This window comes from Labrus mixtus, chromosome 20 (genome assembly GCF_963584025.1).
Source record: "Labrus mixtus chromosome 20, fLabMix1.1, whole genome shotgun sequence".
Classification (NCBI taxonomy): Eukaryota; Metazoa; Chordata; class Actinopteri; order Labriformes; family Labridae; genus Labrus; species Labrus mixtus.
The window spans coordinates 11467424-11492516 of record NC_083631.1 but is presented as its reverse complement, the minus strand read 5'-3'; the positions used below and the strand labels follow the sequence as shown (position 1 = coordinate 11492516).

Sequence of the window (25093 nt, the reverse complement as noted above, 5' to 3'; positions counted from 1 at the left end):
ATGAGGAGGTCAAGTTTTTAAAGTTCCATAAATCAATTCACGATCATAAGAACATATTTCTTTTAAGTATTACACCAAATACAAAAAGGTGACTACGTTTTGGTCATTTGTTCATGTTTTGTTTTCCTGTCTATGATTGTAATTGCTCTGCCTTCTGTTTTTATGGCTTAGTGCTCCCTTTTGCATTGCTTTGATTTACGCAGAGCTCCATGGAAATCATCACCAGGCTGTTTGAAAGACATTGAAATACACAAACAGTGTTTACCAGCAGCCCAAAGGGGTCGACAGCTAGGAGAGATTTTCTATACTTACAGTAATAAATGAGTGAAATGTTGTAACGAACTGAAGCTATTTCACTGCATTAAGCCCTGCTTATCTGGGTACAGGCTGCAGTTTAATGACTTAGCAGCATTTGTTCACTCTGGGTCTCTGTAGAGGAAGCAGAATCTGTTTCACACGGTTCACGTAGAAATAATGATGTCACACTCACACTGTCACTACTCTCATTACAGTAATATGAATGTTTTTCTGTGTGTGTAGGTTTGTACAAGTCCTTCTGAATCCCTGTGTTTTGACTGTGTGTGCTGAACACTTCTCCATATATAGGGAGAGCTAGGGGATGCGTGTTGCCTAGCAACCACCTCTATGCAGTTTTGAGTGTGTGTGTGTGTGTGTGTGTGTGTGTGTGTGTGTGTGTGTGTAAGTGTGTATAAGTGTGTGTGTATGTGTGTAGGGAGGGAAGCAGAGAGCAGAGTCAGGCTGCAGGCTGATGGGTTGCAGCAACATCATGAAATCTGTATTTTTCCAGAGTTCTGCTGCGGCAGGCTAAAAAGTGAACTTATATAGTTTTTTGTGATCTTGTGTGTGACATGTTCACCTGCATGCATGTGCATGGATGTGTTTGCAACAAGGAAAAATTAGATTTGCACCTTTTACAGCATACAACACAAAACCATTTAAGTTGATGGTGAATTGTCTTTAATATTGGATATGGTAGCCTGTTGGTATGAAGCCTACACACATTCAAATGAATTTCAATAGTTAAAGGTCAAATAGCATGTGATTAATGCAATTTTAAAAAATTGAATGCATCTATTTCCTATTTTGGTGACAGTGGAGTGACTGGAATAAAATTATTTATGATTTAATGATTACCAGTTAATGGAATAATAGTAATGAAAGACCTAAACAGTTTCTTTATCAACTTCATTATGGAATCACATTTTTTTTGCTTGATATTAATTCAGTCTTGATTTCACAGTAATCGATAAAAAAGAGTCTTTTTTTAATCATATATTTAAGAGTCCATTGTAGATAAACAAATAAATCTGCTTAGAAATCATCTTACCTGAGAATCCAGTTGTAGTTTCTGTACAGCTACAGATGGTTCAAATCTGCCAAAAGCTCTGTGAACACTACAATTCGAGTGCACACGTTGAAAATCTTTCAACTTTTCAGAAAGGTGCTGTTGATGTCACTGGCACTCTTTTCCAAATGTATTACATTCCCTGTAGTTTTGCTGCCTATAGAGCGTGTCTTGTACCCACATCCGCCTATAGAGCGTGTCTTGTGCCCACATCCGCCTATAGATTGTGTCTTGTACCCACATCCGCCTATAGAGTGTGTCTTGTACCCACATCTGCCTATAGAGCGTGTTCTCAGCACAAAAACGCTTCATGCAAACACTCCCGAGCGCATAGCCATGGCGCTCATCTGTCAGGAAAAAATGCTAGGTGGACACGGGGCCTGAGAGCAGTTTCTTTTTCTTTCTTTTTTTTTAGAACAGAATTTTATTAACATTCCTACTTTCCACCTGAATGTATTCAACGTGTTGAGTATCATGGAACAGTTTCAAAGCACTATGAAATATGTTCAGTGATAACTGTAACAGAACAAGAACCCCAGGACAGCACAGAAAAGGGATTTTTTTTTATACTAGTGTCTTATAATGCACTAAATCACATTTCATCATGTCACTTTAAAAGTGGATAACTCTTCTACTAAATCTGATTTGTAGCTGCGTTGTGTGTGTGCCTCAGTGCTAAGCTGTATGACCTGTTTTTATTAGTCAGAGGGTTGGTTACTTGGACGACAGAAACATCAACAGATGTGAAACCAAAATTACCTCCAATTCCCGCTGCTACGCCATTCCTGGCTGGACTCACTGAGATCCAGCGGCGCTGCACATTTGATCTATCAGTCCACTTTTGGAGTTCCTCTGCATATTTTATGATAGTTGGCTTCATTTTGTTCCTGGAGATATACAGTGGAGTATTTGACAGCGTTATCTGGGTTAAACAGGTGGTAAACCAGAACGTTGAGTCACTGTTTGGCCTAATTTAATGCTTTATCTAAATGATTCATAAAGGACGGCTCTAATTTTCAAGGATTTTATTCAAAAAGTTGTACCAATTTTAAAGCATGTGTGCGTGTGTGTGTGTTTTTTTTTTTTAAATTATGAAAGTGAGCTGTGAACAGATGGCCTATGTGGCCTTCCTGCTCAGGGAGCTCCGACCAGGAAGTGTGGATGAGATGGGATGAAGCGTAGTGGGTCAATGAGGATCAAACAGCTCCTGCAGTTACCCTGCTAACACACATACAAACACACACATGCACATACACACACACAAACAAGGATCATCTATCCAGTGTTATTTAGATGCAGACATAATTGCTGCAAATGAGCAAATTATTTGTATGTCAGAGTTATGTGTTTGTCCAAGAAAAAAATTTAATTTTGTGTGTGTGTGTGTGTGTGTGTGTGTGTGTGTGTGTGTGTGTGTGTGTGTGTGTGTGTGTGTGTGTGTGTAGGCGCTGATTTACTGTGTGTGTACATCTGACGGGCAGGGGCTGATGTTGGCAGAGCTCCCACTCTTACCCACTCTGTCCTTTTATGATGTCTCTCAAGCAAAGATTCTGTCCTTATTTGATGACATGGGGGTGGCCCTGTCCTTTTATGATGTCAGACAATAAAGAGGGAGGTCACAGAGTGCTTAAGTTATCATCCCACACTAACATGAGCACACTGAGTGGCGTGGAGAGAAAGCTTTCGGTATGTCACATGGATGCAAACAAGCTTTGTGTGCATACGTTTGTATTTTATTGTTTTTAATAGATTATCACTCAAAAAAAAAAAAAAAACAGGCAGGCTAAACATGCACACTACAAGCATACAGGACATAAGATTGATGTAAGGTTAAATATTCTCGTGCTGCTGGAGTTCATTTGCTACAAACGTTCCTGCTGTATCAGTTTTTCTTTTTTGAAAGGATTAAACATCAGACGAGATGTAGGATGGAATTTTGTTAGTAGCTGCGTATTTGCTAATTAAATATCAGCTGGAAATGTTATACGGTCTGGCTGACAGTCAGCGAAACTGTGAAAAAGGGTCACTGTTTAACAGAGCTTCGAGGGCATTCAGCATTAAATAATTATACCAGTTTTAAGTATTTTTTAGCAACTTGGTGCTGATAATAATGTAATCTCTTACCATTTAAGTTATCAAGGGAAACTTGGAAGCATACAGTTTGAGTCTACACATCCAGGAGCAACAATCACATGGAGGCTTGTTTTGTAGGGATGTGCGCCATTCTTTTAACCTTACTCGATTAAACATTGTCACCCATTGCATGTCGGCACCGGAAATTCTTCTCAGTAGAACCAATTTTTTTTTAAACGTCTTTATAATTTTTGCCCCACAGTGCCAGTTAAATGTTGTGTCTAAGCTGTAACGCAGCCACCTGCCACTAGCTGGGGCTGTAGCCTCCGTTAGAGGCCTGTCCTCTCTGCTCTACAGCTCGGATGTTAACCAGCACAGTGGATGGATGGCATCTCTTAGGAGCAGTGCAGTTTGGTAGTGATTTGATCTAGTTGCAGCTTGGCTGTGTCCGGTTAACCTTCAGTATAGCTTTCAACTGGAGCATGCTAGTTCTGCTCATGTTAGCATCACTCAGCAAATGAATTTGACATCCTTTACCCGCAGATTCTGTGAGCCTGCTCGGCCTGAGAAGATATCACAGCTCATCACAACAAATTCAGGTTGTATAGTCTGAATTTAAATGTCCATTTACAGTAATGGACAGGGAAATAACTCTGAACGTCCCTTGTGTCTGCAGCATTTACTCTACTTTAAGCTCAATTTTTTATCCTCTCGAGCACTCAGGAAAATATACAGGAATCCTTTGATGCTTCATTATGTTATAAACTAGCTACAGTATTCATTGCTGGACTGATATCATCAAGTATACAGGATTTCTGAGCTTCTTTACTGAAATCTGCTGTCTGCTGCAGATGAGATTGAACCCAAACTGGAAAGTATTGTCTGAGAATAAATAATCTCAATAAATGCTTATAGTGATTGTTCTTCCATCATAATCAAAAATATAATAATTAAAAAATGATTGTATTGAGTTAAACCTTAGTTGGAAATAATTAGAGCATGACATTGTAGTTTTTCATGTCAAGAATATTCTACATTGAGGAACCCTGCTTTCACCCTGCCAATGTCATTTCCATGCAGCTATAGCTCTGTATATATACAGGTATAGAGAGGAGAATGATTGCATGAGAGCAGAAAGACATGTGACGACCGTTCTCTTTAAAGGACCTCAAGGGAAGGATGGCACGAGAGGAAAAAAAAAATGGAGAGACAGGGATGGAGATTTGAAGCAAATAGACACACAGAGGAGGGGAAATGGGGACAGATCGATCGGGGCCAAGACAACAGGTCTACTTTCAGAGAGCTCTCCAGAGTCCAGCGCAGTCTTTTCCATCTCCACTGCCAGGGAGAGAGAAAGGACAGAGAGAGAGAGAGAGAGAGAGAGAGGAGGAGAGGGAGGGAAAAGATATTTGAAGAATAAAAGAAAGGCCAAGAGCTAAGGATATAAGCTGAGGGGGCTAAGAATCTTACTTGCTTGCTACTTCCTTTTCTTTCTCTTAATGTATTTTTCTATGAAAAAAAGCTTCCTCATTTATGACAGTTGAACAGTCTCAGTCTTCCCAGGGAAAGATATTATATAACTGCAAAGCATAAAAAGAAAAGAAGGGACAATGATTCCTTTTCCTTTCCCATGAGAATTCAATAAGCCCATTTTTTGCCACAGGTAAGAAAACAAAGAATCATCGGACTGCAAATAATCCCCTCTGGAAAAAAACAACAACATTTAGACACTTATTTTACCTTCATGTTTGGAATGTGGATTTATTTACCTTTTCTAACAAGCACACTTGCTCATGCACGATTTAAAACTCACCGTGCCTTTAGCTCTCCTGATCTGACCTTTACCAGGGCGTGTTAAGAGTTAGCAATCAATAGCACATCAGGATGGACATCAAAGGTAGAGCAGAGTGGAGTGGACTGTGGTGTTTACACAGCTTTGGGTTGGGAGATCGGTTTCCTTAAGACTCACACACTCACACAGAGAAAATATCAAGGTTTTTTATTTTGTTAGAAGAGGAACTGTTACCAGAGATGATATAAAGACATTTTCAATTGAAAATCACTAAAACTCCACCTAGAAACATCACTTCACTCAACAGGTCGGTTCAATTTGTCTGGAGATGAGTCATTCATTTGGCCATGCTAGCTGCATTGTTCTATTTTTTTGGGTCACTACTAACAATCCAATACCGTGCTGTTATTGTGAACACTAGTATGTGTACTGTAGTTGACCCAATAGCCAGTATTTGCAGTATTTTGTAAATACAAAAATATTGAATGCTTTTCTGTCTTAACATCGTTTTTCTAATTTGTAATCTAATTAAGCTTGATCATGTCACTAATGGCAGCATCCCAACATCTTGACTTAAGTGCATGCAGGGAACAATCTCCCAAACGCCCAAAGAGGGAAACATTTGGAAAAGCACTTTTCTATTTTTTGTGATTTTCTGTGCACGTTAACTTGCCTCCAGCATTTTATTTAAGATTTTTTTCTGCAGGAGGGTTTATTTTTAGACTGCAATGAAACTTCCTAAAAACACCGACAAATCAAATGACTGTATACTGTATAGCACTTTGTTTTTGGGCAAAGCGATATATTGTTTAAGCATAGCCATTGTAATGTTGACACAAAGGCAATAGACTGTGAGATGCAATGTGATACTAGTTGAAACACATCATGCTGCTACTGCTGTTTGATACAAAAGGGAATACCTTTGTGCAGACCTTCTATAGAGCAAAATGACACAAGGGCCTGCTTTGTATTGCAGAAAAAAATTCAGGATCTTGCAATATTAATTTTCCAGGATAACTACTCTCCCTACTGATGGCTATGCTGAGAGAACACAAGAAAATACCTCTTGGCTCTGTCAGATGCTCTGACATTGACTCCAACAGGCCAACAGCCAGCCCAGTGATCACAATATAACAGCTATGTACAACATGGACAGATGTTTAATGTGTAATTTAAATGTGTTCTCTAAGTCTGTGCATTGAATTGTGCATGCCATATTTTGTTTGGACATGTATCTATCAGTGCCCACAGTATCTGTGTGTCAGTTTGTATGCCCAGTGTGACTGCAGATAAGTGGGTGTCGAGTGTTTTTGTAGGAATGTGGGTTTTCTAAGCTGCCTGGTTTCCATGGTTTCACATTTAGTTACAACTGTGTACTAATATGTTGCATTCCAGCATCTCTGAGCAACAGTCTCAAACAGAGGCATGAAAACACGAATGCAAAAGCAAAAACTTTGATCAGAAGCATTTATCACTCACTTTTCTTCGGTGTATATCGGTATGTGTGCATGTGTGTTTCAGTGTTTTATAGGGTTTTGGTGCCTGTGAGCTTGGGGTTCCTCTCTTTTTTTCAACAGTAACCTTTCAATGCCTTCAAGGTGAAGACCATTTCCAGTAGATTATTATTCATATACAAGCCAACAAGAAATATTTAAAGTCTGGGAGAAACAGGGTTTTCAATGAACCTCATAGAGCGAATGGTAACGTTATTAGTTTCTATCAATCAGGGATGAAGTAAGGACAAAGTGCAATTCAAGGTAGATTTATCTCATGCAAAGGAGATGCTGTGGATGGAAAGTTTTCAAAGGTCTGTCAGGAAAACACCATCTCACTCCAAACTTTTCAAACAGCAGCAGCATGTTCAGTGTTTCTAAATGGATCAAAACATGAGGTACAACTTTGAAATACCCCAAAAACTGATTTGCGACATCTGGATAGACTTTCAAAAAAATGCAAATATTGATATCATCGTTTGGTGAGATTTTCGAAATAAACCTGCTGAGACAAATATCCAAATTGTGAATTTTTGGACGTGCGCACCACTAACCAAACACGGTTAATGTTTGGCAACTGTTGCACTTTCGTATTGTTTAGCATTATCATTACTTATTTTATTGGTTCGATTAAGTAAAAGATCATTGTTTGGGTTAAAACAATTATTAGGGTATGTTAAGTTACTTCAAAGCAAAACAACTTTAAAAAATTATTATTATTATTCTCATTAACTTTTCCTTTAACACAATCAAACCTCTGTCCTCGGGTTTAAATTCTCATGTCAGTTTGAACCATCCTTTATTTTGATCCCTAAACTCAATAAGACATCTAAATAATAATCCTGAACAGAGTCTTGAAACCGAACTACTGATATCTTTATATGTGAACTACAGCACCACTTACTATGAAGAGTCTGAAAGCACAACCAGAGTAAAGGAGCAGAGTTCCACCCAGTTCTGTTGGGTGTGTTCATATTCCTCAACCATTAGCATTTCTGCATTAAACCAGGGGTCAGTGCTGGTCAGTAGACACGACATTATGGAGATAAGGGTCAACCTTGACGGCTGCTTAACAGATGCGGAAGACTGTGGGCAAAGTCTGTGTGGGTGTGTGTGCATGGGTTTTTTCTTTTTTGGGAAGAAGCCAGTCATTGTATGAAAAGTTTTAGATTTTCATTTATTCTGTCTTAATTTATTTATTTTTTTTACATTTTTTCCATTCGCTGACATTATTGAGCAATTCCCAAGTGTTGGCCACAACTTTGCCACAAGCTTGCATGATTATGGATGCATAGCAGGTTCTATTTTGCCTCACACAAATTATGATGTAGATATTGCCTTTAAAAGCTGTTGTCCCTATGCTGATGTATATGTGTGTGCATGTGTGTGTGTGTGTGTGTGTGAGACACAGAGAGAGAGAGAGAAGAGAGAGAGAGAGAAGAGAGAGAGTGAATCCCTGCATTTAGCCCCCAGAAATAGCCTATTAGGAAATCAATGTTCCTCTCTCAGTGGCGCTGGGAGCTGTCTCCTCCACAATAGAGGGACTGTCCTGTTTCCTGCACCCTAGAGGGACTCTGTGTGTGTGCTTGCGTGTGTGTGTGTGCGTGTGTGTGTGTGTGTGTGTGTGTGTGTGTGTGTGTGTGTGTGCGTGTGCGTGTGCGTGTGTGCGTGAGCGCGTGCATGCATGCATGAGGGGAGAGTCAAAAAGAGAAAGTAGAAAATTAGCAAGAGAGAGCAAAGATTCATCTTGGCTGTGCACGGTTCTGCATACACATCGGTTGTTTCCTAACCTGTGACTTTGGCCAGTCTGTGATACAACAGGAGAGCCAAAGAAACCTGATATCCATTCTCACATATTCACACTCCACCCTGGAGGGTTCTCCACAACATTGCAACTCTTGAAACATTTCGCAATTTCTTTATCTAAAAGTTAGTAAAGAACATTCATTCTTTGATGTCAGTTAATGTGAAGGTTGCAAAAGTTAGCTTAGCACAGATGCTAGAAAGACTTTAAGTCTTAATGGAAATCTTCTGCATTCCTTTTACATCACTCCATGCACAACCACACACAGTAGCATGCCTCTGAATGAGGTAAATACTCTGAATGACGGGCGGATATTATCCCCACGGGGGCCTGAACTCAAGATAATAACTGTAAACCACAGGCCAGGAAATGTGACGACACCATGACTCATAAGTGACATCTTCACATTCCAATGACATTTTCCCACTCTGTCACTCTGTTGGAATAGAACATTTTGAATTGAACATTTTCAATGAAACATTTTCAATCTTTGGCTTGAGGGTGAAATAAATAAAAAAAACCTCCCCCAAACCACCGACTTTAAACCTAACACTTACAGTATATTGCTGCTTTGTATTTTAAAATCCAAAGGCATCCACAGGCTAAATTCTTTTTTTTCTCCTTGTTTCAGAGCTCCTTGGTTCTGCCAAGAAAGTGAATGTCAACTTCCAGGATACAGATGGGTGAGTTACCTTTCCTTAATCCTTTGTTAACCCTTGCTCTCGTCATTCTCCTCCTCCCCCCTTTTTGAACATCCATCCTCTCCCACAGTCCCCTCCTGTTCCTCCTCTGGTCCCATTCATGTAAAAGCTGGTAGATTTACTCATTTCTCTATAGTATTAAAAGAGGAAGGATTAACCCTAATAGCACTCAGCTCAACTTCAGACTGCGATGGCGTGTTTACGTGTGTGCTAAAGAGAGTATTAACGTCATTAAAAGCCTAGCATGTGTACAAAATACATGCCTGTGCAATCACATGTTCACATGAGTTAATGCTTCAAACAAATGAAACATTAACAAACTTAACATCCGATGGAGATCAGTGGTCTACATCTTCCCGGTCTGGTTTCATTTTGTGACAGAGAGCATTTAGAGAAACAGACAAAGTGTTCTTTGGTCGACATGTCAAACACTCATTTAAAGACAAACCATGTCAAACCTGATTGTTTGCTGGGTTAGTGAGGGCAGATAGAGATGCTTCTACATTGGACCCCATTCATAGTTTCCTGTTTTATGAATCAAATGTTTAAGTCATATTTAATAAACGAGTGGTGTGGAGATATGCAGAGGTCAAGAGAGGAGCTTTTGACTGATATTTATTCCTGCTTTTAGACACAAATGATATAAACTGCCTGCCCCTCTCTCTCTAATGTCCATCTTTTGTTTTGAAATCAGTAGTGATGGATTCATATCAGCCACCAACAAATGAGTCCCTTGTTCCTCCTCGTTATAAAAAAAAGCAGTCTGAGAAGTTTTCATATTCATTAGTTAATCAAAAGTTTCCTACTAACCCTTGGAGAGTTCCTGCTGTTCCAGTGTCCACTCTAAGCTTCATGTTGTGTTGCCTTCATTGTTACAGGCATTTACAAATATAATTCAGCACTAATCTTTAACGCTGTGATAGATACTTCACGGCTTTACATAATCGTTTTGATTAGGGCATCTTAACAGCTTTACAAATGAATTTGTCTCAGTTGTTTATATTTCATTAACCATTACAACGATGTTCCAATGTATGTTAAATCAGTGGGACCAGACTGTAACTATTTTAAATGAAAGCTTGCTAACCTGTACCGCCCGTACACAACAGTATACCATATGTGTAGTGTAGGCGTTTCCTCTAAAAGGACACACTTAGAGGCACACCCAATGTGCAAATGGTCCGTATACGAAGCAACGATATAAACCAGTACTGGGAGAAGGTCCAGCTTAAAAGAAGGAAATACACTTAAAAATAAAAACGTGTGTAAATGAGGGCAAGCCTCTAGCAATCAGGCTAGTTTTACAATGTGACATCAGCATCGCATGTATGTTTTTAGCCAAAATATCCCCCTTCACAACAGGCACTGACATATTGCGAGAGTTGAGCAGTAGACTCTGGGGTTGCCTTCCAATCCTATTTCGCTAAACTAAACACAAAACTTACAGACAGAATGGCAAATATCCCTCAGGTCTGTACAACCCACAGCAGTCAGATTCTTGTAGCAGACACTTACAATTATGGAAAATTAAATGACTCTGTGTTAGTGTTTGTTGCCTTTCCTGGTCCTCTTCTTCAAATCTAGGGCACACAGCACTGCAGGAGCCGATTTTGTCAACAAAGCTGTCAATCAAGACATTTCACCCCTTTTTATAGCATCAAATAGCTAATCAAAAATACACTTTTTTTTAAATATGCATTTGAGGTAACATTTATTTGGCATGTTATTTGGTTTTATAGTTTGACCCATGTCCCATCTTTAACATGGAGGAGGCGGAGCTTAAGACTTATACCCGAGCAGATCAGTCGGGGGAGCTCTACTATGTATGCATAATTAGGGGCGTGGACTGCAAACAACAGTGTTGTGGTTTGTCAGGAGGCTTAAGGCCCGCCTCAGCTCCAGTTCTTCAAAAGTTGTTAGCTTGACCGAAATTTTAGTCATTTCCAGTATGGATGGGCATCCAAAACAGCTGTTCAGAAACCAATGGGTGACATAGCTGAGACTCTGTCCATGTTTATATACAGTCTATGGTAAATACAGCAAAAATAACCCATATTAATCAATAAGGTTTTTTCCAAACATCATTTGAACAAACTCAATATCGCTGAAACTGTTTAAAATGCTCCTGGTGTCCCTAACATTTCTGTTCATTTAGCCCTCTCCGTACAGTACTGACAATACATGACAATCTGCAGTTTAGCAGAAAAAAAAAAAAAAACAGTGTAGAAATGCAAATTCCTACAATCATGAGTCATGCCAGCTGCAGTTTCTTGTAATAACCAGTTAATTGAGCTAAAAGACTGCAAACTGAGCTGAATCAAGTGTTTTCTGTAAAGATAAAGATCAAAAGTAATCCTCACTGCACTGCTTTACCACTCTAAGTGAAACGGAACAATGTAATCTAATTAGTGTGATTACTGTTATTGCATCTTTGCCCCTTAATTCCTCCCACAGTATTAAGTGCTCGATGTGTATGTGTGTGTTCATCTGTTGCACGGATAAGTCATAAATAAAGTTTATGATGGAAACGCATGGATCGAGGGGCATTTTACTTTCTAATGAGCACACAGGACTAATGAGTGTGCACAAGCGTATTCATTTTACACTCATTGAGTTATCGTGGCAATCCCTTTGAAGACTCTTAATGAACTAGCTGGGTAAAAAAAGCTGCTAATTGGGATGTTTCACTAGAGATTTTAAACATCTGCAGCGTGAGTGTGTGTGCTCGTGTGTGTGCTCGTGTGTTAGCATTTCTTAAGTGCTGTCAATCAGATGATGTTTTTTAAAAGCCTACAAATGCTGGTCAGTATAAAGATGATGGAAAGATAATTAGAAAACGTCCTCTATCCACCTGAATATCTTGTTGTGTGTACACTGCTTACGCTAAGTGAAGAGGTGAGACTATAGTATATGTACTATATTAGTAATATGTAGCAGAAAAATGAACACAAAGGGAGCTATATCACATGTGACTTCAAGTATCTTAAACGAGACTGGAGCTGTGACAACAGAAAAAGCACTTTGAGTGTTGTTTCAAGGTGATCCCCCATTGATCCCCTTTGAGACTTGTTAGTACATTACTGAAGAGTTTCACTGCAAATCTGTATGTAAGTGTGTTTGTGCATGAAGAAAGATTTGAAAGGATTTAAAAAAAAAACAAGGAAGGCGGCCTCATATGTGTACCAGCACGACATTTCCCACATCGAGACAAACAGCATATATACATATGGTACCAAACATACAAGAAGCAGTTCATGTGTTTATATGTGGACGCATAGAATCAACCCAAAATGTTCTGGTTTATGAGAACACAAGTCAAACCTCCATGGAGCTACCAAAGTAACATTGTCCATACTGTTAAGACAATCTTGACATATATGATATTGTACTAAAAAAAAAAACACATACTAAAATACCTATCAGCATTTCTTTTTCTGCATTTTTAGCTTATTTCATCTTACCTCTTAATGTGCTGTGATGTAATGACAAAGCAGGACATTTCTAGATAAACTGACCAAATGTTTCGCTATTTAAAGTGTCGCAAACTAAGCTGTCTTTAATATAATAGACTTGTATTTCAAAGAGTTAGGTCTAAACCAGCTCTTTTTGCAAAGTGTCCTCAGATAACCTTTGTATGGAAGCCCTAGAAGGACATGCATCCAAGACATTTTCTAACTCAGTTTTCCTGAGCAAGTATACATTCTGGTTGTTTTCTCAAGATCTCAAATGATCTCGTAATCCTTGGCCTCATCGCTGGATTACCCATGATAATTGAGTTCATTTCAGTCATTTTATCAAGCTCCCGACAACGATAACTTGTAATCATGGGAAAACCAGGGTTATCTGGAGACAAAGACATAAATAAGTCTAGATCACAAAAAACAACCACAAATTACACGTTTATTCAGAAATATTGAGTAAAATAAAATGGATGGATACATGTCCTCTTCGAGCTTCCCTTACTTTTGTTATCATTTTGCGCTGTTAAAAATACAAATTGATTCATTTATTGATTGATACATTTAGTTTTGAGTTGGACTGGTAACATCCTTTTCAATAACTTGTGATTTTACGTTGTTTCTTTTCCTTTACTGTCAGGGTCAAGTCCATGTTGGACCGTACCACTTTTGAATAGAGGTTGTTTAAACCTCTACTAGCAACTTAGCATGTGTCATTCATTGGTAGCACACAGTTACAGAAGAATCGCACTAACTTAATAGAATTGTATAACAAATCATTATAACGATTTAAAAATAGTCTGTGGACTAAAAGATAACTAAAGTTGTTGGTTTGCTGTTTTGTGTTCTCAGCGATCCTTAACATGCTAAAGAGGAAGTAATGAGACTATCAAAATAACCTTTCTTTTCAACCCCTGAGGCTAAATGTATTTATGAGATGCCTTTTAACATTTGAGTCACCTTAACACATAAATCAGTTTCTGACAATCTGGCCGTGGGCTCCTAGATTGTGAAAGAACATTGTACTAGAATAGATTGTCACAGTGTTCAGCAGTGGTTAAATGAGTTCTTGTTTCCATGATCACTTCTCTGGGGTATTTTAACACTGATTTCATGTTTAAAAAGGAGCAGCAGAGACATCATAAACACATAACTCCCCGTCAGATGTTATGGAGTCTGTGTTTTATGGACAGTTAACACCATGGGACACACACTCCCAGGCAGAGCGGCAGACTCTGGTTAGTAAAGAACAGACAGAACGACACGATACACGAGCAAGGAGAACAAGAACTTGTACTATATACACACACACACACCTGAGGACACACCAGCAGATGGGAGGAAGAGAGCGGTAGATTTTGTCTTCCTGTCCATTGTGTGATTGTTGGAGCAGTATGTTTTTGGAGAGCCATGGGAGGCATCAACATTTCCCATTTATGAAATTGGGTCAAAAACTCTTCACATAATATTAGATAGCAGGGGAGACCCGTTGTTAAGCTGAAATATGTAGCAAGGGTGATCAAGCTAGTCAGGTATACTCATAAACATATATAGGGTATATAAACCGAGTGAGAGGAGCGTAGGAGAAAGTCGTGCCGAATTTAAAAGCATCACAAGAGACAGAGATGAGCAGCACAGCTATGTAAACAGAAGCAGCTGGTCAGAGGGATTGAAGAAGCAGGATATGAAACACAGTTTGGATTCTGAAATGGAGATGCATTAGACATGGGTTCAGAAGCAGTGTGATGAAAGATGTTCGTGTACGGGGAGTTTTTTTCATGAAACTCATGCTCTCACGTGACCTCAAAGCACCCTTCACGGTCATCGGTGTCACGATTCTAAAAAAGTCTTTGGGATGGTTTAATAATATGATTTCTTGTGGTTGAATCTTATTTGTTGGTTTGTATACACACAGCTGTTAGTTTGAAGGAACGACATTGTTTCTATTATCACAGTTATAATCACCAACCACCATAAACAGACTGGCAGAGTTTGCAATCATCTGTACAATTTGTACAAACTACAAATCATAACCATCCAAAAAAGAAAAATGGAAATTCGTTTTTTCAGGTTTTGCTAATTTTGTTTATTTCCTATACTAAGCTAAGCTATAGCTTTGTATTTTAAGCACACTGGCATGGAGATGGTGTCAATCTTCTCCCCTCACTCAGGGAAAGATTGAGAACTAGAATAATAATACTACAATTATGATTATTATTATTAAAGGCTGCTAAAACGTCAAACCTTTCTCCAAAGAAATCCAGGGATTTGTACTTATCTGCTTCCAAATGACCAAATGTTATCCCTCTTGCTCAGGGGCGATTCTACAGTCTTTTGGGGCCCTAGGCAAACATGAATTTGGGGCCCCTCCAACCACCATTATGTCCGCCAGTATTCCAATGCTTTTCTACTTTCTTTTTTCAATCCCAGACAGACTGTTCATTTTACTTCAGTGACTTTCATTGACAAACTTTGGTTTTCACAGGAGTAACGCTTGAATTGATAAGCAGCGCAACAAGAGAGAGCGCTGTCAGGCTTAAGGAGGCTAAGGAGGTTTCCTACTGTCATTGCACCATTTGAACATTTTGAGCTACTGCTGTGGTTTTAACTTTGTCAGCCCTCGGGGGGGCCCTTACAGGCCTGGGGCCCCAAGCAGTTGCCTGTCTTGCCTGTTGACAAACAACCCCTCTGCTCTTGCTTTTATAGCACCAAAGAACAACCAAAAGCATAAAGGTTGATGGTTTCTCAGTTTTAGCTAAAAAAACACTTTCTGAACCTAAAGGCTATTGTCTGGCAATAGGAGCAACAGCCACATTTTGTGTGAAGCATTTTGATGGTGCTTATGTAATGGACTTTTAGCCAACTTCTTTAAGTTGTTCATACTCTGACGAGCAACATAAAATGCAAAAAAGGTGTTGAAGATGAGAGGCAACGTCTAAGAGTGGATTATTAGCTGCAGCTGCATGCAGATATCTGTACATAGCTGAATCATCTTCAGTGTTTCCCCTAGGTTTACAGCGTTGGGCGGGTGGGGACAAGCCGACATGCCGACACGGCGACACAACGACACAAACACTTGAAGGAATCTTGGTGTTCATGTGTTACTTTTAATGACAGCTGTCCTTTTCTATCGGACAGGTATCCTTAAATGACTTCTTTCCCTGATTTCCGACTCTATCCACTATCCTATCCCTACAATAAAGGCCCAAAAAGCCCAAAAATACTTATACTTACTTGACCTTCGGGGGGGGGGGGGGGGGGGGCAGGGAAACACTGGTCTTAGATTACCAGTACATCCTGGGATTGAATTACGCCCCATGTGTTGTGCCTCTTTTACTTTTCCTGTATATTGACAAATTAATCCAGCTGAAATGCAAGCAGGCAGTAATACTCTGACTACTAACAAAAACACTTCTGACAACACAAATTGTGTCTTTGCCTTCAGATTTCATCTTTCTATACATAATCTGTAAATAGAAATTAGTTACTAAAGAATTAGATCAGTCTTTAAAAAAAAAATCTTCACACACATCTGCCCAGAAAAAAGGGCACTTTGGGTTAACTTTCCTCTACACACTTGTTTTCCTGAAGTGAGAGATACAGTATAGAGATCTGTCACGGGTTGATGGAGAGTGACTGATTTATAAAAGGGAAGAGAGAGGAGACAGAGTTGGAGGCATAAAGAGGAAAGAGACAACCTGAGAGGAAAAACAGCAGTAGTAAGACGATGGAGCCACAGAGGGGAGAGGTTCAATTGTCAAAGGCTGAGGAGGGAGGTGAAGATGTGCAAGAGAGCAATCTGAAGGAAGAATAGAGTAAGAACAGAAGGGAGAGTAGAGAAAGGAATAAGAGAAGGAGGCATAAATATTGCATGGTAGCTTTTACTACAAGATTGAGGGCTTCCCTTCCCCTCCCCCTCCCACTCTACCATACATGCATCCCCCTGCCACACTCTGCAGGGCTGCTGCACACACACACACACACACACACAGAATGCTAAGCCGGGTGCAGCTTTGTGTAACCGTATCCCTGTTTAACCCTAGAGGGAACGCAAGGGGAAGAAGATTGCTGAAATGCAGAAGTGGGTTATGAAACACACACAGTGAGAACACTCCTCCGACTGTTTGTTGTGATAAGAGGGTTCAACGTGCCACTGTCAAGGATAGAGCTGCTGGAAAGTCCAATGACGCTAACGTCTAACAGCATCATTGGACCTTAAGGGAACACGTCATGCTGTACATACAGAAACCAGCAGAGGTGTAATGGTGTGTAGGGTTAGGTCTGAGATACACTTGCTTGTAATGCCTTCGTGTGTTCATGATGGCTGTGCACATCCTCGTACATTAAAGCTGTGCAGGGCAGTGTAGAGGCAGAGGAGATGTGACAGGGTCAACACAGCAGCAGGGACAACAGTGGCAGAAAGTTTGGAAGACTATTTCATTTCAAAATAGCTTGCAACAGATACAGTAAGAACCATTTTAGAAACTGACGCGGAAACCTGCAAAATAAATGGAAACAGGGCCAATGGTTTGTTTTGTCCACCTTACATTCCACCCATTGGCACTGCTGTTGCTTTTTCCTCTGCGATCTAAGAAATAACATAATAAGAACCTCCTTACGTGTCGCCATGTCTGTAGTTTACATCCCACGGTAGTTGCATACGGCCTGAGCTCTCTGGTGTGCCCTTCAGACGTGTCCTCCAGTAACATGCTGCAGACACAGCTGGCTATGGGTTAGAAAGCAAGGTGAATGGTTGGGTACATCTCTAGCCTTAGGGTTAGGGTTAGGTCTCTGGCCTGTAACCACTTCTGGTAGTGGTACCCATTAAGAATGTGATTGATTTTTAGTAGAAAAGATCCCTTGCAAGTTATTTTGTGGATTTCAAGAACAAAGTTTTTATTTTAAAGACATTTTAAATATTAGTGAACAATAATCAAGCTTAACCTTACCCTGTGCTGTAGGTTGAGCCTAATTGGCATCAATTGATTTTAACTGGTATGGGAGCAATTGTTATCAAATCATTTTTCTTTTCTTTTTTGCAATTTATTTTTCATTTAGAGATAATAAATTAAAGGATTGCTCTGTTATTAGTAAAAAAAAAAAAATTACATCAAGAAAGACCTCAGATTGAATCGGGGTACAATGCTGGAAATACACCATGGTCAACTACATGATAGAGAATGTATTTCATTCAGACAGCTAACGTTTGGTTCATTTAAAATATTTATTGCAGCAGAGCATATTTTTTTTTAATTGACATGCTGAAATTTGAGGAGCAAGCTCATACCTACTCCAGCATCTTAAATGAGCCTACAGGTCGATGCTAGCTGGTAATGAAAGACTAGAGGAAGGGACAGTGAATTGAAAAGAGGTGTTGTCAGGTGATTGTTGAGATGGGGGGCATCTCAAATGTGAAATCAGTGCAGCTCAAGTTGACTGCAGCTCACAGGTATCGCCTCATACTGTATATTTCTTTTATTTGGGTAAATTTATTTTTCTTTAATCTCATCTACCAAAAGTATTCTAAAAAACAAGGTTCACTGAGAGGAATGAGAGTCTGTTTAGACATTAAGTGATGCTACTGTGCATCTGTCTCAATGAGCAGAAATATAGCACTCTGTCAGCAGAGTCTCTTTTGGAGCTGATTACAGCTGGAAGCTGGAGACCAGCTATAGCCTGGTTCTGTCCAAAGGTATAACCTTTCCTTCTCACATTGTTAATTCACCTTGTCTAGGTGTAGGTGGAAGGTGAACATGAGTCATATTTTAAAATGAGGACAAATTCCCCTGCGCTCGGTGGAGATGAGCCTTCCGCCCTGTTTTTAACATCATCTTTGTAAAGTATGTAAGCACAAAACTTAGAAGATGCTGTGCTGATGTAGAAACTGCAGCTGAATCAATGTTTCAAAGCAAAGCGTTTATGTGCAATGGAAGTTGCTTGCTTGTGTTCAGACGTGGCACTGCACAGCTGACTCAGTTTCCTATTTTCACTTATTGACATTAAGCCTATATTTATCTACTTTTCTATCAACAGTTCAAGGTCAATTTAAGGTTCATGTAGATTTAAGTTAAACTTGGCTCACATTATACTCTCGAGTATTAACATGCAGTAGAAATTCATCAGGGTGAGGACAGCAGCATTATGTATAAGTGTATACGAGAGGGTTTCACTGTTCCCCATCTCTCAATATATCATGTTTTATCTCTTTTCTGTATAAAGATTTATTTCTTTAGTTTTTATGCCTTTATTAGAGAGACAGGACAGTATATATAATCGGAAATCAGGGAGCGAGAGAGAGTGAGGAATGGCATGCAGGAAAGGAGCAACAGGACAGCCTCAAACCAGGACCTCCTGTGAAAAACATTAGACAAGAGCAAACATTGATAACGACTCTGGTTATTGCATTATATTCACCTTAGTTAAATGGGTCGTCAGTTAAAGGCGAAGGAATCCCTCATAAAGCGTTCTGTAACGACGTGTGGCCATAACCATAAATCTCAAGAGAGAGGAGTCAGAGAAAGGATAAAGGAGTGACATGAGAGTCTCAGAGACACAGAAGGATTTTTTTTTTTGTTTTTAAATGTGTTTCTGTTTTCTGTTGTCGTCCTCAGGTTATGTCATGCTTCCACCCACTATACCCTTTCTCATGCTTAACAATCAATGCTGACATATTAATCTCATGTACTCTGCAGACACCCTCTGGTATCACATACACACGCACACACTGTATCCTTTTCATTACATAATACCTTTTCCCTTGTGTATGATTTTTCATCTCCCACCATCCTATGTGAGATATTTGCTCCTAATCCTCTACTATTAAATCTATTTGTCATGCTAAGCTTTGCCATGACTGACCCGTGTGTATATGTATTTGTATTGTGGATGTGTTTGTATGTGTAGGTGAGATAGAGAGAGTGAGCATACACATTCATGTTCTACTTTGAATGGTTGTTTGTTACTCAGACAAACGTTCAATTAATGTTGACAAAATGACTTTAAAAATACCTCTAATTTAAAAAAAAAACAACTGATTTGTTTATTTGTTAATGTTTGTATTTAGGTTTTCTCCTCTGCATCATGCATCACTCAATGGAAACCTGGAGCTCATCACTCTGCTGCTGGAGTCACAGGCTGCTGTGGACATCAGAGACCAGAAAGGTGAGGGGAAATGCATGCACACACACACACACACACACACACACACACACACACACACACACACACACACACACACACACACACACACACAAACACAAACACAAACACAGGCATAAAAACGAATGTAAGTACAATCAATGCAGAGAATAACTGCGTTTGTTGACCTCTACCATGTGAATAAATGTGATCAAAACCATCATACATCTCATTGAGTGATAGCCTGCGTGTTTTACTGTTCATGTGTGTGTGTATCTTTATGAGCAGGTATGCGGCCGCTGCACTACGCTGCCTGGCAGGGGAAGGCGGAACCTATGAAGATGTTGCTGAAATCTGGTTCATCTGTCAACGGCCAATCAGATGAAGGACAGATTCCTCTCCACCTGGCAGCGCAGCACGGCCACTACGACGTGGTGAGTGAAGAAACAGCGATTCTTTCAAAAGAAGGAGCTCAGAGTGGAGGTTGAAGGGAGTTTGTTTTTAATGTTAAAAAAAATAAAAAAATACATACATCACAATCAATCACAGAGAGTGATGTATTTGATTGTTTTAAGGGCCAGAAAAGCTACTTGTGCAAGTCCAGACCAATCTGAAAAGAGATATGAGGAACCGCTTTTGTCTACAGGAGTCACCTAAATTGACAAAAATGAAATTTGTTCACGAGGTTTGAACAGCAGCATGTTCCTAAATTGAGGAATGCCATGTATATCTGGAAGCTTGCACATATTCTTCTTATTCTCATAAAAAATTCCCCTTTAATGGCCATCTAAAAGCATGAGACTACAGGTCTGTGTGCACACAGCACACACACAGAAGTCACTCTGGATAGTAAAGAGAATTCGAGAGCTATCCAGAATGCCCAAATTAAACTATTTAAGCGGTTGTGCTCTGAGCGCCAAGTTAGAAATACTGAAGTAGTTTTAAATGTAGTTCCATACAGGCAGATTTGATTACATGATAAAAAAGTAGCATCAGTAGTAGATATGAAATAGACAAACAGATACATCAGATTATATCTGTAGTACAGACAGTACTGTCATCAGAAACGATGTGCATTAAATCAGGACATACACCAGATGAAGTAATACATTGTTGAATTAGGGGGGAAATGGAAACAGAGGAGAGACACTGGTCATATCTCATATCTGACAGAAGCCTAGTCTAAAAGTTGAAACTGTTAAATAACAGAACATGTGACAGAGTTGCCATTTATATACCCATGTGTTAACATAGATCTTTATTGTTGGGAATAAGAAATTCGTACAAAGTGCTAAATTTATGTCCATAATCAACATTTTGTTGTTAAGATCAAACAAGGAAAGTGATGCTTGATTGCATTAGGAGTAGATCATATTTAAATCATGTGTTTAACATATTCAATAATATAAAAGTGCAAAATTGAGAAAAACACAATAACATACACAGTGGGAACTCAAAAGTGTATAAGATACTCTGTAGTAGTGTAGTAGTCAAGACCACACTAACCCGAGACCAGAGCGCTCCAAGACCGAGACCGAGGCAAGACATTTAGGGATTCATACCCAGTCAAGACCAAGACCAAGGCAGGTAGTGACCAAGGCAAGACCAAGACCATAAATATCAATGAAAAATCATTTTAAAAAATCATCCTGTGTGCACTGGACGTGTCACTCTGCGACGGTAACCGGGGGATGAAAATCAAATTATGAATGAATTTGTTATTTGTTAGAAAGGGGAATCTTTCTTCTAATCACAGTAATGAGGTGGAAAGACAGCCTATCAGTGGTGGTCTTGACTGGTCTTGATTTTAAATGAGCCTGGTCTTGAGACCAAGACCAATTTCGAGTACTACTCTGTAGTGTTCTACGATTTTGTTCTCAGCTAAAATACCATCTCTAATATAAACTGGTGATGGTCAGAACCTTCTTAAAAACTGTCAGTGGGTTTTAAGAACAAATTTCTTCTTATGAACGATTAAGAATCTTTGGCTTGCACCTAAATACAATCAGGGAGAATCAGCACAGTGGCATTGCAGGCTTGCCAATGCCGGCTTGCCAATGCTACAACAATGATATATAGCATACTTACTCCAGCAGCTTAAATACTCTACAGAAAAGCAAACACTCAGCATTCACTGGCTGAGGGACCCCTTCTTCAATTTGATTAAACACACATGATTTACACAGGGCAACAAACCCTGAGTGAGGGCAAATTAATCAAAAATTACTGAAACTGTACAGACCGTAGTTTGAAAAATCGAATATTATAACATCCAGTAAGGCACAGAAGAGACGTTAGAGAGACATTTGCTTTAAAGAGAAGGACGGCCAGACCATGTTTTTATCTGAGACAAGAGAATTTAATTTGGCATGTCTTCTAATTTGTTCCATTTTTAAGGTTTATTAGAAAACTGAAAGCACATTGAATTAATTCCTTTGGTTTAGGGAATTTATCCTTTTAAGTCTTTTACCACTATTACCAAGCTTTTCTTACACTCCTTGTCACAGTGCTGTTCTCTGGTTACCGCACAGGCTCAACCAACAGGGATTTATTCTCTGCTCATCTAAAAAACAGCAAGTCTCTGCTTTTTATTCAATAGATAAAGAGCTTGCTACATCTCTCTCTGTCACTTCCATTATGTAATTTTTATTAACTAAACACAGACTATGCTAGATATTTAATAAGACAACAGGCTTGTATTGTAATAAATGTGACATATTAACGTGCTGCTTTCTAATATGTGTATCAGCCCTACTTTCCTGAGGACATCTGAAGTGCTTTTGATTTTCAACACAGCATGACATATTTTCTGAGCAAGCGTTTGGGGTTTCCTGTAATGTCTGTGTCTCTGCAGCTTTTCATGCTTGTGTATAATTTACATAAATATGTGTTTTTATAATCACAGTGTTTTTTACAGTGCTTGGGCATTGTCCAAGAAAAAAAAAAAAACCCTTCCCTCTTACTCGTTGCTGCGTCTGCAAGCTTCCATTTTTCATACAGTAGGCATTCAATGCAAGCATAACAATGACAGATGAACTACTTATTCAATTTCCTGTTAAAAATAATGGGTCCTTGATTTCAGACTAATGTTATAATTTATACTTTATTGATCCCGCGAGGGGAAATTTGTTTTTACACTCTGTCTAGTGAACATGCTACACAAACATAGGCCTAAATACACACACATGCACAAACAGGATTCTATGGACCTGCACTAAGGGAGAGGTGTCATAGTGAGGGGGCTGCCCACAGCGTGCGCTACTGAGCTCAGGAAGTGGACTGGCACCTCTCCAGCTACCAGACCAATTTCCGGACTTGGTCCGTGCCGGGACTTGAACTGGCAACCCTCTGGCTCCCCTACAGACCGCCCCTTACTAAGCTAACTTTGGTTACTCTTAAGTCAGTGTATCAGGATGATTGTCATCTTTTAAAAGGTCTAATAAGTGTATGTGTTTTAAATTGGTGTTTTAAAATGGTTCTTACTGTATCTGTTGCAGCAATAAGTGTATGTGTTTTAAATCGATATTTCTTCCTCCTTAAAGTTGCTCTAACTTAGGTTTCTTTGTTGGTAACATCAATTTGGGAAGTTTTTTTTACAAACAACCCCTGTAACTCTCTTTACATGCTTTTTTTTAATCATACCAATGAAAGAGAAGCTGAATGCTCGATCACTATGCCATGAAGCCGATGATAAGCTAGGTTTGACATTGCCTGTATTAGAAGAGTGTTAATAAATAAGTTGATTGGCGACTTCAAATATGTTATAGGTGTGATTGTGATTGCTTGTATGTTAGGGTGTGTTAGTCTATAGGGATAGGCTGACTTTGTTGACCTTTTCAGGGTGTGCCTTGTGTAAATAAGGGTGAAATGTATTTGATACATTTCCATCTGTGTGTTCGGTTTGTATTTTCATCATTAGTCGGAGATGCTGCTGCAGCACCAGTCCAATCCTTGTATTGTGGACAACGCAGGGAAAACACCTCTGGACCTGGCCTGTGAGTTCGGCAGAGTTGGGGTAAGAAGTAGATTTATTTGTGTAAAAAAAATAAAAATAAAATAAAGGACAAATCTACATAAAAGGTCAAATGTCTTTCTTATGTCCTGTGTGTGTTTGTGTGTAGGTGGTCCAGTTGTTGCTGTCCAGTAACATGTGTGCTGCTTTACTGGAGCCTAAAAAAGGAGACACCCATGACCCCAATGGGACATCTCCGCTGCACCTGGCTGCCAAGAATGGACACATAGACATCATCAGGTACACACACACAGACTCACACACAGACTCACACAACCGTCCACAAATACAGAGAGGTCCACATCTCACAAACAAACTGCTTCTAATGAATCGCTGGCTTTAAAGAGTCCACCTGAGCTCGCTGAGATAACAGTTATATAACACAACAGAGGAACAGCGTGGTCCAATTACCTCAAGGAATAATAAAACACATGTGTACAGTGATGCAGCAGTCAGATGAGCCTTAATTGTTTTATAAACTGGAAACTGCAGATTTGGCACCCTGTCCCACTAAATGTCAACTCATTATAATCTTCTCTTGACTGGGAAGTGTGCCTAATTTTTGTTTATGTTGTCGCAAAAGAGAGCATCATGCCAAAGTGATTTTTGTTGCCAAGGTGATGTCATTATTTAGCACAAAGCTTCTGGATGGAGTAGGACAGTGTGCCGGGGCAAATAAACACTCACAACAAACTCCACTAATTTTCCTTTCATTACTTCCACCCATTTCTTAAGTTACTCATGGCATGTGTATATATTTGCTTGGCTTGGAAAATGATGCTACGGAGAATTGATGAAAGATGAGAGACGACTGCAACCAGGGGATCATAAGAGAGAAGCAGGGAGAGAGGGTTAGAAAAGTAATGAGAGAGAGATGGAGGGATGTTTATAACAGAATGAGGAAACAGAGAGAGAGAATGAAGCCTGTCGTAGTTGGTTCAGCCCGAGCGTGCCTCTCCAGAAGTGATTCTGATTAGTGACACACCCACATGAACACACATACACGGACTCTAAGTTGCAAGATGTCAGAAAAAAATGTGATGTGTGTTTTCCAAATGAACAACATGTTTTATTTCAACCTATTGTCTTCTTCCTGTCCTGTAAAGTTACTCAATATGTGTCAATGTCAGAGTGAATTAATCCACCAACCAGTTCAGCAGCTCTTTGAGGCATAATGTATTCAGTACTTAATGCTCACACCAGCATGCCAACATGCACAAAACAATAATGTACACATGCTCATGTTTATCATTTTAT

At 39.4% G+C, this 25093-nt stretch overlaps 1 protein-coding gene across 7 annotated transcripts in view; it reads left to right on the top strand.

Annotated features, from left to right (window-relative positions):
* The window catches only part of caskin1 (CASK interacting protein 1), a 95612-nt gene that overhangs the window by 38656 nt on the left and 31863 nt on the right, over positions 1 to 25093 (top strand). For 5 of the 7 annotated variants that reach the window (XM_061065372.1, XM_061065371.1, XM_061065370.1 and 2 more), the window contains exons 2-6: positions 9160 to 9211; positions 19751 to 19848; positions 20110 to 20258; positions 23744 to 23839; positions 23946 to 24076. In XM_061065372.1, coding sequence (XP_060921355.1) covers positions 9160 to 9211; positions 19751 to 19848; positions 20110 to 20258; positions 23744 to 23839; positions 23946 to 24076 — 526 coding nt within the window. The remainder of the gene's footprint in view (positions 1 to 9159; positions 9212 to 19750; positions 19849 to 20109; positions 20259 to 23743; positions 23840 to 23945; positions 24077 to 25093) is intronic. The other 2 variants (XM_061065369.1, XM_061065367.1) reach the window with 1 other exon arrangement.